Below are 13,653 nucleotides of genomic sequence, written 5' to 3' on the forward strand. Positions count from 1 at the left end.
CCAGGCTACTGTCATCCTTAGAAATAGCAAGGTCATAGCACAAAATAGCCTGGTGGAACTCTTAATAATAATAAAGGAGGTACATAAGCCCAATGGCACAATCCACTGGAGAGAATGGTCCAATGAATCTTGCGTAGTGGACTTCATCAATTATTAATGAACTACAGATTAAATAAAAAGTCCCTAGGCTTAGGGGCTGACATAAGTTGGATCAGAACTAAAGGCTATTAGGGGCTTCCCTGGTGGCACAGTGGTTAAGAATCCACCTGCCAATGCAGGGGACACAGGTTCGAGCCCTGGTCCGGGAAGATCCCACATGCCATGGAGCAACTAAGCCCGTGCGCCACAACTACGGAGCCTGCGCTCAAGAGCCTGAGAGCCACAACTACTGAAGCCTGTGCGCCTAGAGCCTGTGCTTCACAACAAGAGAAGCCACTGCAATGAGAAGCCCGGGCACCGGAACGAAGAGTAGCCCCCGCTCCCACAACCAGAGAAAGCCTGTGTGCAGCAACAAAGACCCAACGCAGCCAAAAATAAATAAATAAAGTTTTTTTTTTTAAAAAAAGAACTAAAGGATATTAGTTGTGAGCAGCCCTGTTATTTTAATTTTGGGGGCTGCTACCACTTATTCAACCAACACCTATAATTAATGGCCTTAAGTGAACTAGAGGAAAGAAATGAGAGATTTAAAAAATTATTTTCAGGGTTACAATAAGACGTTTCTCAAATGGCCCCAATTTTTTCTCTTCATTTTCCCATGTTAGTGACCATATCATGGAGTTTTACTCATCCCATATTTCAGTTTTTCAAGGCAAATGTTACTGAATTTCCTACCTCCATCTCTGAGTTCTTACACATCCTCAATGCTTCAACCCCTCCCATCACATTTCAACATGAAACTCTAATTGGGTGGGCACATTTACATTTTAGGGGCAAATCTGGAGCATTATTTGTAGTTCAGTTTTTCACTTAACATCACTAAGTATGATATGTCACCCACATAATTCAGGAGACAAACATTCTTTCACAGCATAAAAGTGATCTTAAATGTAAGCTGAAGGGATTCTATGATGTGGCCTTAGGAATTCATTTTAATGAACTAACAAGCACTTGGTGTGGCAAACAAATTACCTAAAAGTTTTCACTTTCCTAAGAAAAAACATGGTTCCCTAGCTCTCCAAATTCTTCTTAAGCTTTAATACATCCTGGAAACACAGGGAATTGATCACTGAAAATATCTTTTGACATTACATAATAGCAGATGGCTATTTTATGGGTTGCTTTTAAACATTTTTATGGTTCTTACTGACCAATATATCAATATAAACCCAGGTGAACTTAGAGTTTGCTAACTTGCTTGTGGGTTCTACCCTAGTTACCCTCTTCCTAGCCCATATTACCTAGACACCGCACTTTCTAAGATCACTATTAAATTAACCAAACCAAACCAAACCAACCTCTTCCTACTATGGACTGAACTGTGTTCCCCCCAAATTAATATGTTGAAGCCCTAACCCCCAACGTGATGGTATTTGGAGATGGCGCCTTTGGCAGGTAACAGGGTTAGATGAGGTCATGAGGGTAGGACCTCATGATGGGATCAGTGCCCTTATAAGAAGAGACACCAGAGAGCTTGCTTCCTCTTTCTGCCTTGCGAGGATACAGTGAAAAGGCAGCTATCTGCAAGCCAGAAGACAGCTCTCACCAGAACCTGACCTACTGGCACCCTGACCTCAGGCTTTCAACCTCCAGAACTACAATTCTGTTGTTTAAGACACTGAGTCTATGGTATTTTGTTATAGCAGCCTGAGCTAATTTGCTTTCTTCCCCACCCTTCAAAATCTCTTTACAGATTTGAATATTACAGGTTCCAACAATTAACTCTGCAGTATCCTCTAATTGAAAACCAAATCTACTTGGTTTGAATTAAACTTTGGAACTCACTGGTATCTTGCTTTTGTAGTTGTTCTACAACAGCCTTCCTCCCCAGATACTCTTCCATTGTTCTTGATTATTTCCCTTGTATTTGTCTGCAATTCCATCATCTCTTTGGCAAACTGAAACCCCATGTTTATTAGTGGACAGGAGCTCAGGAATGGAGTTGGGGATACCAGAGAGTGAGAGATTTAGCCCCCCCTTTTTTTTTCTCCCAGAGAACATGTTTCTCTGAGTTTAGGGTATTAAACTAAAGGTCCTTGAGAACTTAACAGATATAGGAACCCAAACTGATAGCTCAAATGCATTTAAAACATTCCTGATAAGAAACATACCAGTTTGGGATTGCTTCAGAGATTAAACTGCCATTTGCCCCTTCAAAAGGAATAATACTCTAATCATTTGGACAAGATGCACATAAATAAAATAAGTGCAAGTTTAATAGGTGGATTTGTTTCATGCTCATTACTATCATCAAACAATGAATTGTTTCCCAAATCTGCTATACACTGCATAGCAGAATGAGACACAGCAAAGCCCTAGACAGAAGTTCTGGCCCCAAGAAAATGACAAAATAAAAAGCAATGCTCATTTTCCGAAAATTCCATCAGTAACTACACTTAGTATGTCATAGAAAACCACAAAATGTCAAAAAGGAATCTTGTTTTTTATGAGGACTATGAGTAACTAGAAAATATTACAGCAAAGGCCAACAGTATGCTTAGAGATTGCTTTTCTTCACTTACAAGATGTAGGTGATTATTCCTACAGACCACATGTCCACCTCAGGTCCATAGGCATAGCCTCTAAGAATTTCAGGTGCTGCAGAAAGAGTGAAAACTGTATTAAATTACAGTTTAAATTCAGTTTAAATACAGTTTAAATTTAAATTTTAGTAACAAGCAATAGGGAAGAAATGAATTCATCAACAGAAACTTCAGAACAGTTTTATAACCAATCTTCTCTCCCCAAACCAAAGGATGAGTCTACAAATTCTTACCTCTATTTTAGTGGGAGACATTATATATAGTCTCTCTGTGTTTGGGGTGCATAAAAATAAAGTTATTAAATGTAATATTCTACATCAGAACATCATGATACTGCTCAAATCAGATAGAGCTATATTTCTGCTACAAAGGGAGCTGTGTACATAGAAAAGAAATGAAAGTTTAGCATAGTAAGGGGAAAAAGGGCACAATCATGGCGCCTGGTGTGTCCATGAGTGTGTGTGTGTTTGACAACGCGCAGGGCAGGGAGCAGGGCAGACAGTGAGAGGACCGGAAAGTCTCTAGTACTGGAAAGTTGGAACAGGAGCTAGCAGGGGCCCTGGCACATGTCTTGGTGCTGAGAACTACACATATGTCCTCAGAGAGCAGCTGTCCCCAGTCAGTTTGGGATTATGAACTGAGAAAGGGGGCTTCCCTGTGCACAAGGAGGCTGCTCCTATCAGCCCTGCCCACCATTGTGAAAACGGAAGGTCTTCTCAGCCATTAAACAGCCTGGCCCGGTAGTACAGAATAGTGAGGTCTTCCATGATTTTATTACCTTAGAGCCGTGAAAATGGAGAGTTAACTGGGTCTAACTGTTTGCACTGAGGATTGGAGGTGTTGTTTGTTTGCCTAACTAACAAAGGAAGAAAAGAAGTGAGAGCTCTACCCTCTACGTAGAAATAGGGCTCAGGTTTAGAGCCCAGAGTAGCCCCTTTCTATTTTGAACAAAAGTGCTGTCTGTAGGTGTCAGCAGGGCCCCTGAGGAAGGAGCTGATTGATGAATGCTGAGGGGTCCTTAAGGGCGGCCTTGGGGACAGGGGCACCACACTTCTCCTTCCCTCAGTGGGGTAGGAGAGCAGGATCCCTTGTCCATGCAGCCTGGGAATGTCAATATTGGTGGAGATTGTCAAAGTGAGCTCCTAAAGGAAGCTGGTCTCATGGGACTCTGAATTTAATTTACAGGAAGGAACACAGCAGATTTTCCACTGATGTCTTCCCATTCTATCCCCTTCTCTCCATCCTTTTCCAACCAGAATATTCTCTTCATATTTTATGTAGAAACTGTGTTACATAAAATATAGGAGATGAAGAGCCTGTGTAATGATGGTGTGCATTCTAGCACTCTGAGAAGCAATTCAGCAAGATGCACCCTTTGAGGAACTGGATCTGGGGCCAAGAAGTTTTTCTCATCTATGAGCAAATTATTCCTAGAATATTTTCCTTTTAAGATTTAATTAAGATAATTAAGAAAAATGCACGCTCAAAGCCAACACCATTCTCTCTGTCAGGTTGGCTTCCGTTTCTAGAGCCATCTGTACCCACAGACAGTTCCTTTGGGCCGCAGCGGCCCCAGCACTGAACTCCCACTCGAAAATGATTTGCTCATCATAGTGCAAAGGGAACTGAGGTTCGGCTGCCACTTTCAGAAGGGCTGCTACTGTCAGGGAGCTGAACACATGCATATTTGGCATGCACAGTTAGTACCATGTGCCCTTCCCCACTCCAGGTATCCACATCCGTGAAGCGTTATCAAGTCTCACACTGACATTTCAACATAAACACAGACATGTGTTTGTGGACAGTCTTATATTTCCTGGGTCTTGGTTTTTACCTCTAGTAAATGAATTGAACTAGCTAATTTCCAAGTTTACTTTGAGTTTTAGCCGCTGTGATGTACGTAAAGGGATAGTTATTAGAGTTTAAGCAAGAAGAGAGGACAAGCACTCCTGCTACAGAACCTGCTGAAATCCCATCCCTCCCACCGGAGCGCCTACTGTGTCTGCTGCCCTACAAGCACCTATCCTGTCAGGTCCAGTGAAATCAAACCTCCCGTCCTGTGCTGTGCAGAGGTCAGCACGCTGTCTCGAAGGTCAGGTGCTCTCTCAGGCCATCCTCCATAGCTCCCAGGCCAAGGGCCCCAAACGAAGTGAATACTATGGAACAAAAGCCTTTCTGAATCCACTTTAGAGGGCATCTGGGTTTCTTACCTGATATGGCAAGATCTGATCTCCCTTCACAGCACTGGGTGCAACCTTACTCTCCAGAGGCAATTTATTTCCTTATAAGACCTTATGCTGCAATGTGAGTAAACTGGTGGTGTGAAAAGCTAGACTTTCCATAGGGAGGTTAACTGAGATGAAAGGAATATAGAACGTTTTCACCCTCCATAATTCCTCTTAAAAAGAATTTTTTAAATGAATTTATCCTATTGAATATTTACTAATCCTAATATAAAATTTGGGTGAAACATGCCTAACTTCCTAGACACAATTAGATACCAAATCACAGTAACCTTTAAATATTTTCACTCATTAGTTAGTATGACCTTGACTTCAGAACCAGCAGAACACATCCTTGTAATCTACTGAACCCTTTCCAAGAGCCAAAAGCTTTTCTAGAATACATTTCAGACACTGGCACGCCAGCGCTTCAAGTCTCCGAGGTATCAAATGTCCTTGAAGGTAATTCTACAGAATTGTGATTTTCTTAGAGTGAGAAATAGTTGACTACTTCCAGTTCAGTTCAAGAAAAGGCATCAACTAGTGCAGCTATTAATGCTATAAGCACTTCTGGATGTCCTTCATATATTTTCTTACCTCATTGCCAAAACAAACAAACAAGCAAATGCAAAATGGGGGATAAAACATTTCAAGGTGTAATACAGTTTTTAAAAATGTATTGTAAGTGATTTAGAACCATCTTTTCAGAAATAGTCAATAGTCATTTATTGATTTTCCTGGCTGTCTTCTAAGTAGATCCAAGTTTTCTGCCACTTCCTAAAGTTATCTTATCATTTATGTTATTGCTCATTAAACACTAAATGCTACAGAACTCCCAGGACACTTCACACTCCAATATCTAGCAATTGAAGGCGCATATAAAGATTGGAATGAATTACATTTTATTAAATAAAATCACTGTAACTGAAAATGGTTCTAAGATAAGAAGTATCAGGTATAGCCTGTGACACACTGATTGGTGCTAGGTTTTCCCTCTTTTCCTAAAGTCCTAGGAGAAGAATAGAGGGATAATTTAGTTCACTTCATTTTGTCAATGCCCTAGATGAGCTTTATGATCCCTTCCTACCTATGGAGTTAAAACTAGAGAATGGCATTCGTTATCAGAAGACTTTTTCAAACTACTGTTAACTGTTTTGAGACAAATCCAAGGGAGACTAAGGTGAATGAAATCAACAGGTTCATTCACTCACTCATTTAATAATTTAATTTATAATAAATTTAATAAATTAATATATCATGAACTATTTGTTAAGCACATGCTGTATGACAGATACTGTTGGGTGGTGCTGGGGAATAATGGGGAGTTACAGAGAACAAGTCTCCATCATCACGGAGCTTACAGTTTGGTGGGGGAGGTAGATGCTGATCAAGAAAACCATACGGGGACTTCCCTGGTGGTCTAGTGGTTAAGACTGTGCTCCCAACGCAGGGGGCCGGGGTTCCACCCCGGTCAGGGAACTAGATCCTGCAAGCTTCAACGAAGATGCCTGCGTGCCGCAACTAAGACCTGGCACAGCCAAATAACTAAATAAATAATTTTTCTAAAGTATCCTTTAAAAAAAAAAAAAAAGAAGGAAGAAAACCATACGAAGAAACGTAAAGTGGTAACCGGAAGCGCTTGGAGGGAGAGTGGCTCTAATAGAGGGCTGACCTGGTCAGAAAGATGGAGAAATGTGATCAGAGAAAGCAAAGTTTAAACAGATGTAAAAGATCTAGAGAAGTTAACTAGGCAGGGGGAGAGGTAGTGGTTGAAAGAGACAGAAGAGGGTTCGGATGGAGAAAGCACGCGTAAAGGGACCTTGCGGCAAGAAGGGACAAGCGGCCCTTAGGGAACCGGAGCAGTCAGTGTGGGTGGAGCGTAGCCGGTGTGCGAGGCCCAGGTTCATCCAGCACCTGGGAGGCAGGTCCAGGCCAGACTGCAGATTCCACTAGTTCAGGGGTTTTTTTGTTCGTTTGTTTTTAAATTCTCTCCTACATTTTCATTTTAACCATTCAAAACATATGGGAAATATAGCCAATATTTTATAATAACTATAAATGGAGTATAAACTGTAAAAATTTTGAATCACTATTTTGTACACCTGAAACTAATATAATATTGTCAATCAACTCTACCTCAATTGCAAAATGGAAAAAAAAAATCTATTTTCATCTTAAGGCCTGAATCTGACTTTACAAAACTACTCCCCCCGCCACCACAGCTGAGGGAAAAAACACTGTGGAGCTTTTACTGTAGAGGCTTATCTTGAATTCATAGTTTTCTGGGGGCCACAAAAATCCATGGCATCTTTAGCACAGCGTCTAGAAGTCTCTCTAAGCTTTGCCTCTGGGGAGTGAGCAGTTTGGAAGGAGGAAGGAGAGGGATTTATCTGCCAGAAGCAGAAGGGCAGTGTTTGGAAATTCTCTGCTTCTTCCCGGTTCCTAACTTGGCCTGGGAACCGGGAGGAGAATGCCTTCAGGGTAGCGTCCTATAGGTGGCAGCAAGTGCCCACAGCCGGGCAGACTCCAAACTTGTGCTTTTCTTAGCATCTGTACCATGTGTGGTCCTTTGTGACGGTGTCACATACATTTGGCAAGAATGAGGCACAACCTTTTTAACACTGTCAAGTGCAATTTTTGCTTTGACAACAGAGAAGCCAGGCGATGTCCCAGTGCTACATGTTATAACAAAGGTATGGAATGGATCAGACTGTGATACAGTTGAGATGCTTCCAGAGGGGGTTGCCTCTGGCTAGGAGCAGCCTTGTCACTTTACTACAGTGAATCTCAGAATACTATCAATTCTTGCATGCCATGCGGTGGAAGCTTGAGAACAACAGAGGAGGCATTTGAAGTCCCTGTCACTTTAGTTATTTATAATTTGTTCGTGTAGAGCAAGAAAAAAGTTTGAAGGATGTTTTGAAACACAAGTGATAGGCTCTTTATGTTCCAATGCATCTTTTCTATTTTCCTTGGCTCTTGATCTTTTACACAGTAAATATCAGGCAATCCAACCCTCACTTGATGTTTTTCATTTTAGCTGTTAAAAAAGTCTTCCTTGGGCTTCCCTGGTGGCACAGCGGTTGAGAGTCCGCCTGCCAATGCAGGGGACGTGGGTTCGTGTCCTGGTCCGGGAAGATCCCACATGCTGCGGAGCGGCTGGGCCCGTGAGCCATGGCCGCTGAGCCTGCGCGTCCGGCGCCTGTGCTCCGCAACGGGAGAGGCCGCAACAGTGAGAGGCCCGCGTACTGCAAAAAAAAAAAAAAAAAAAAAAAAAAAAAAAAAAAAAGTCTTCCTTGCCACATGAATTGTATGACAGTTCTTTCTGTATAAATCTTATAAATGGGTGAAGAAAGAGCCTGTTTATTTTCCTCACTTTACTTTTTAATTTTTTAATAATACCCTGAAGAGAAAATCAAATATGTGAGAACACCTAGTGCTTTCAGAAGAGGAAAAAGGAAACGCGACTTATTTTAATTAGCCTGTGAAAGTTTCATTTCTATGGAATTCACTTTTCTATGATTCCATTGAGCTCTCCCATCTTGGAGTAGTCACTATTTGTTCCAAATCTTAATCATACCAAGTCTCCTGGTCACTTTAAAGCTGTGATGGATGCTGGCTGAGGGACAGCAAAGGAGTGTTAACTGTTGAAAAGCTGCCTTCCCATTTTTTATGGGATAAGGTAGAGTATAAATAAATAAACCACATAAATAAATTAACCCAACTCATCCTAATATTAACATTATGTAAGAATCTCTTTTTTAAATGAAGATGCAGATATAAAGTAATGGACTTAGCATTCAAACTCTGTCTCATGTGTTAAGTATGGCAAATACTGTGTTTTTCTCCAAAGATGCTATACATCTTACTGATAATTATCAATAATAATTCTTTTGAAACTTTTAATGTTTATTTTATGCATATCCTTCCTGTAGCAAACATTCTAAAATGGAACATTTTGTGGGTGTTCAGGGCCCAAATAATACGTTTTAAGCAAGTCTTCTACCCACTTGCCATCAATCACCTCTCCCTTTAGACCTCTTTTCCTCCCATCATTCCACCCTCACATATGTAATAATAGAGCTGAATCCTCACGGCATGTGAATTCTCCGGCACAGTTGGTTCTGTTCTTGAAGTAGTCTCTTACGATTATAAGGAAGTGGGCACAGAAAATGATTTGTGATATTGAGACCCAGAAGTTAAGGATTAACAGTACATTAAAAAATTGTCTCTAAACTAAAAGGAGCAAGAGAAGTGAGGGGATGATGTTGGTGACAATCTCTTTAGACTCAATTTTATCAGCCATCTCAGGCCAAAATATACGTGGTTAACTTTGATTTAACTGAGTAGTTGTCCTAAACTTAGTTTATACATATAGAATGTATACACAGATTTTGTGGTAATATTATTTAATACCACATGGGTGATGAAGAAATTTGTAGGACTCTTCCTCCCCTCTCCTTTTTGATAACCCTAAATCCTGAGAGATGAGTCAATCAGCTTTTGTGACCATTTCCCAAGCTAGGGAGGCAGCCCCTTATATTGCTGACAGCTTTAGATGTGAGAACATTGTTTTGTGTGTATTGAGCCTCAAATCTGTGCTTTACAACATCTATTCGTGATTTCTAATTCTGTCCTGTGGAGCTTCTACTATTTGACAGTCTCAATGATAATGTGGTTTCTTCTCTTCTCTCTGGCCTCCTAATGGTGATGTTGCCCAGGGATCAGTGGGGGTCATTTCCTTTTCTGCTTTGGTGATGCTAGATAGTCTCATGACTTTAAATAGCATTTATATGTTGATAACGCCCACATTTATATCAACAGCCACGCCCTTGCTCCTGAATTTCAGACATATACACCCCTCTGCCCACATATCTCCTCCACTTGGATGTCTAACAGGCATCTCAAAATCAACAAGCCCCAAACCTGCTGCTCCCGAAGTCTTCCTCATCTCAGTTAATGTTAGCTATATCTTTCCAGCTGGAGCTCTCTGATCCCTTCTCTGGCCTACTCTTGCCCGCCTACTGTTTCTTGCCTCAGGGTCGGTGTGCTCTGTCCCCTCTACCTGGAATGTTCTTTCCCTAGATATCCATGTTGCTTGCTCTCTCCCTTACCTCTTTCAAGTCTTTGCTCTTATGTTCCCTTCTCAGGTGAAGCCTTCACTGATCACACCTGTTTAAATATTAACTCAGCCTCCCAGCACTTCCTATCCCCTTTCCCAACTCTATATTCTTCCACAGAAATTATATTCTCTTTCTATATAATTTACACATTTACTTTGTTCATTATTTGTCTTCTCCCACTAAAATGTACCTTTCTTAAAGAAGAAATTTTTTCACTGCTATATCGCTGCTATATCACCTAGAACAGTGCCTGGTGCATAATAGGAGTTTAATAAATATTTATTAAACGAAAAAAGAATAAAGTTCCACAGAATACCCTTGGTTTAGGTCAGCATCAGACCAACACAAAGGCCCCAAGAGACTCATTTTCCTCTAAGTTTAAAATTTCCAAGACAGCTTAAAATAAGCCTGCACTCAACCTGCAGAGTCCCTGTCCTTTTGCAAGGTCAAGAACAAGATGAACTACAACCTTTCCTCATCACTCCTGTGTCTATCCCCAGTCCCACTTTTCCCTTTACCTGGCACTTGTTCATTTGGATCAGGCACTGCTAGCACACCGGGGACAATCCTATAATGGCTTGGGGACTTAGCATATCTCAGGGAAAACGAAGGGCTGTGCTCAGGAAGAGGAGATGGATCTGGGACCAACCTGCTTATCGTTCTTTGCTTTCTTCCTCAAGCCTTCCCTACTCCCTTCCTATTGTCAACAAGCCCCATGGGAACCCTAGTGTACACACACCAGCCTGTCCAGGGGAAACTTATACACAGTGCAGATGACGTTTTACTGTATGTTTATTTCTTCTAGTGTTTTTTTTTTTTTAAAGTTCATTGCAAAAAGGAAGGCATCATTGTGGGCTTTTAATTAGCTCTCAGGCGAGATAATCCCCTACTTGATTAGATTATCAATGTAATTGGGTACTCACTATTTCACCTTAACTATTTAGTGTTCTAGAAAAGAACGAAAACATGAAACTATCCTGAAAGCTTGTATTTTAGACTATTAAATTTACTTCTTTTATCTCACTTACATTTTCCAATATTTTTCAAGGTAATGTGTGTAGACTGTTGAAAATTGTAATTTTCGTAGAGTGGATGTCATAGGTTATTTCTTTAGAACATAGCATGTGGTAACAAGGAAGGATTATCCCTATAATAATGAGACCTGGCAAATGCCAAGAGGAAATAAATTCTTAACAGCTTCTGGACCCTGAAAATAGAATTTGGATAAACAGACATGTAGGAGTGTAAAATATGAACACATATAGTTTAATAAACTAAGCCTATAAATAAATTAGATACTTGGTATTAGACAGAAACATTCTTTTACCTAACAACTTCCACACTGGTTTCTTTTTTACTCTAACAGCTTGTATTTCTTTTCTGTGATGGGCATGGGTAGGTCTGAACACCCACAGAATTCAAGCCTCAAATATCTGAACCAGTTAAGATACTTTGGAAGTAATATTGCATAGTTACATTGTAGTACATTTATCAGGAGCCATGGGCCAATGGATTTTTTTTTTCTTGAGACCTGTTTCTTTTCCCAACAACAAGATTTTGAGAACCTCTTCAGTGTTGACCCCCTCATGGACTATGTTAGAGCGCTAGTCATTGATTCCATTTATCTGGATCACAAATTTTAGTTTTCTGGCCTGGAGTTTAGTTTTGGCTGGGCAGATTTCCCAGGAAATAATGAGTATTTGCTTAAACACACAGCATCTGTGATATTTTTTCTTTTGAGATTCACTTATAGGAGAACTCTCTGTTATTAATAGCCTGGGGCAAAGGTTCTATAAGTGAGACTGATTGGGTAACTTTCCTTTTTTAATTTCCTGACAAATGACAGATGGTATAACATAGATACCCACTCTCTCCAAAGATGTAATTGAAAAAACCCTTCTATTCAAAAAACTAGACGCAGCGTACATAAGGATAATTGACCTAGGATGTAATCGTCCTTACATCAAGCAAGGAAACAAGGTCAGCCTTCCCCTCTCTGTCACTGTTCCAAGTTAAATGTAAAGTCTCTGTGTAAAGTAATGCTTTCCATAGCATGACAGAGATTCTCGCCAGTTTTGCTCTTGCGTTTAATTTCCAGATCATTCTATAAATGAACAGTTCCTGCCTCACCTAAATATTCTCAGAAGGCTACATGGCAAACTGATGACAGTACTTATATGTGGTGAAGGGAGAAAGGGCTAGAATTGAGGTTGATCCTCAAAGAGGGCTTCAGCCTTGTCTATAAATGGTCTAATTGTTTATAAGACAGATGAATATAAATATTACTATATTACATTAAAAAAAATTCAAAACCCTGCATCTTTCCTCCGCTCTAGGTCACCTATTTCCTGTGCCCTGGTGTTACTAGGACTTCTGTTTTTCCCTAACTCAGCTTTTTCAATGCTTTCAGTGTATCCTTAAAATCCTGCCCCCTCCTTTGCTCCCACTTGGAGGTAATATTCTAGTGTATTTCCTTTGGACCAAGAGTATGTATGAATATATGTCTCTTTATATATATTATTATTATTTTTAAAGTTTATTTATTTATTTTTTGGTTGTGCTGGGTCTTCGGTGCTGCGTGCGGGCTTTCTCTAGTTGCATTGTTGCAGTACGTGGGCTTCTCACTGTGGTGGCTTCTCTTGCTTTGGAGCACAGGCTCTAGGTGCACGGGCTTCAGTAGCTGTGGCATGCAGGCTCAGTAGCTGTGGCGCATGGGTTTAGTTGCTCCATGGCACATGGGATCTTCCCGGACCAGGGCTTGAAACTGTGTCCCCTGCACTGGCAGGCAGATTCCTAACCACTGCACCAACAGGGAAGTCTTCCCTCTTTATATATATTATGTTACTTTTTAAATTAAATACATTGAACTTTATTGTTTTTGATTTCTAAGCCTGCCTCAGCCTATATAATTCCACACATACGTTTACCACTTTAGAGTCCACAAAGAACTTATATTTTCTCTCTCAATCTCCACCCCTGCCCCAGCTTCCTTGCTGCTTTCTCCTCCTTTCTGTATAATATAGCAAATTACTACTTCTTGATGAGTCTCTACCCATAGCAGAGTGGAAGGATTATCTTGATCTTGTTCAACCACTCAATTCCCTTTTTCCCCATTACACAGCCTCAAGGGTGATATGGATATCTGCAGGGAAAAAAAGAGCAAATGGAAAATAAGCCTCCATTATGAGATGGCATTATCTGTAAGATGGGCCTGTCTTATAAGATGGCAAAGACAAGCATCTGAAATAGTATTTTTATAATAACTTTTTTTTGTGTGTGTGTGGTACGCGGGCCTCTCACTGTTGTGGCCTCTCCCGTTGTGGAGCACAGGCTCCGGATGCACAGGCTCAGCAGCCATGGCTCACGGGCCCAGCCACTCCACGGCATGTGGGATCTTCCCGGACCGGGGCACGAACCCGTGTCCCCTGCGTCGGCAGGCGGACTCTCAACCACTGTGCCACCAGGGAAGCCCTACAATAACTTTATATTAAAAAAATAAACGATTGGATTTGGGAGTAGATTGAATACATTATTCACTGAGAAGCTGTTTATGGAGTGACAGGAAAGAGCATTTACAATAGCTTTCTAATTTGTCTTCTTTTGATC

At 40.8% G+C, this 13,653-nt stretch overlaps 1 protein-coding gene across 3 annotated transcripts in view; it reads right to left on the reverse strand.

The window, feature by feature from the left end:
* Window positions 1–13,653, reverse strand: part of CAMK4 (calcium/calmodulin dependent protein kinase IV) — a 226,411-nt gene that overhangs the window by 21,743 nt on the left and 191,015 nt on the right. For all 3 annotated transcript variants that reach the window (XM_024743346.1, XM_024743345.1, XM_024743344.1), the window contains exon 9: window positions 2,682–2,757. In XM_024743346.1, the coding sequence (XP_024599114.1) occupies window positions 2,682–2,757 (76 nt within the window). The remainder of the gene's footprint in view (window positions 1–2,681; window positions 2,758–13,653) is intronic.

The sequence above is a fragment of the Neophocaena asiaeorientalis genome, unplaced genomic scaffold (assembly GCF_003031525.2).
Source record: "Neophocaena asiaeorientalis asiaeorientalis breed wild unplaced genomic scaffold, Neophocaena_asiaeorientalis_V1.1 scaffold26, whole genome shotgun sequence".
Taxonomy (NCBI): domain Eukaryota; kingdom Metazoa; phylum Chordata; class Mammalia; order Artiodactyla; family Phocoenidae; genus Neophocaena; species Neophocaena asiaeorientalis.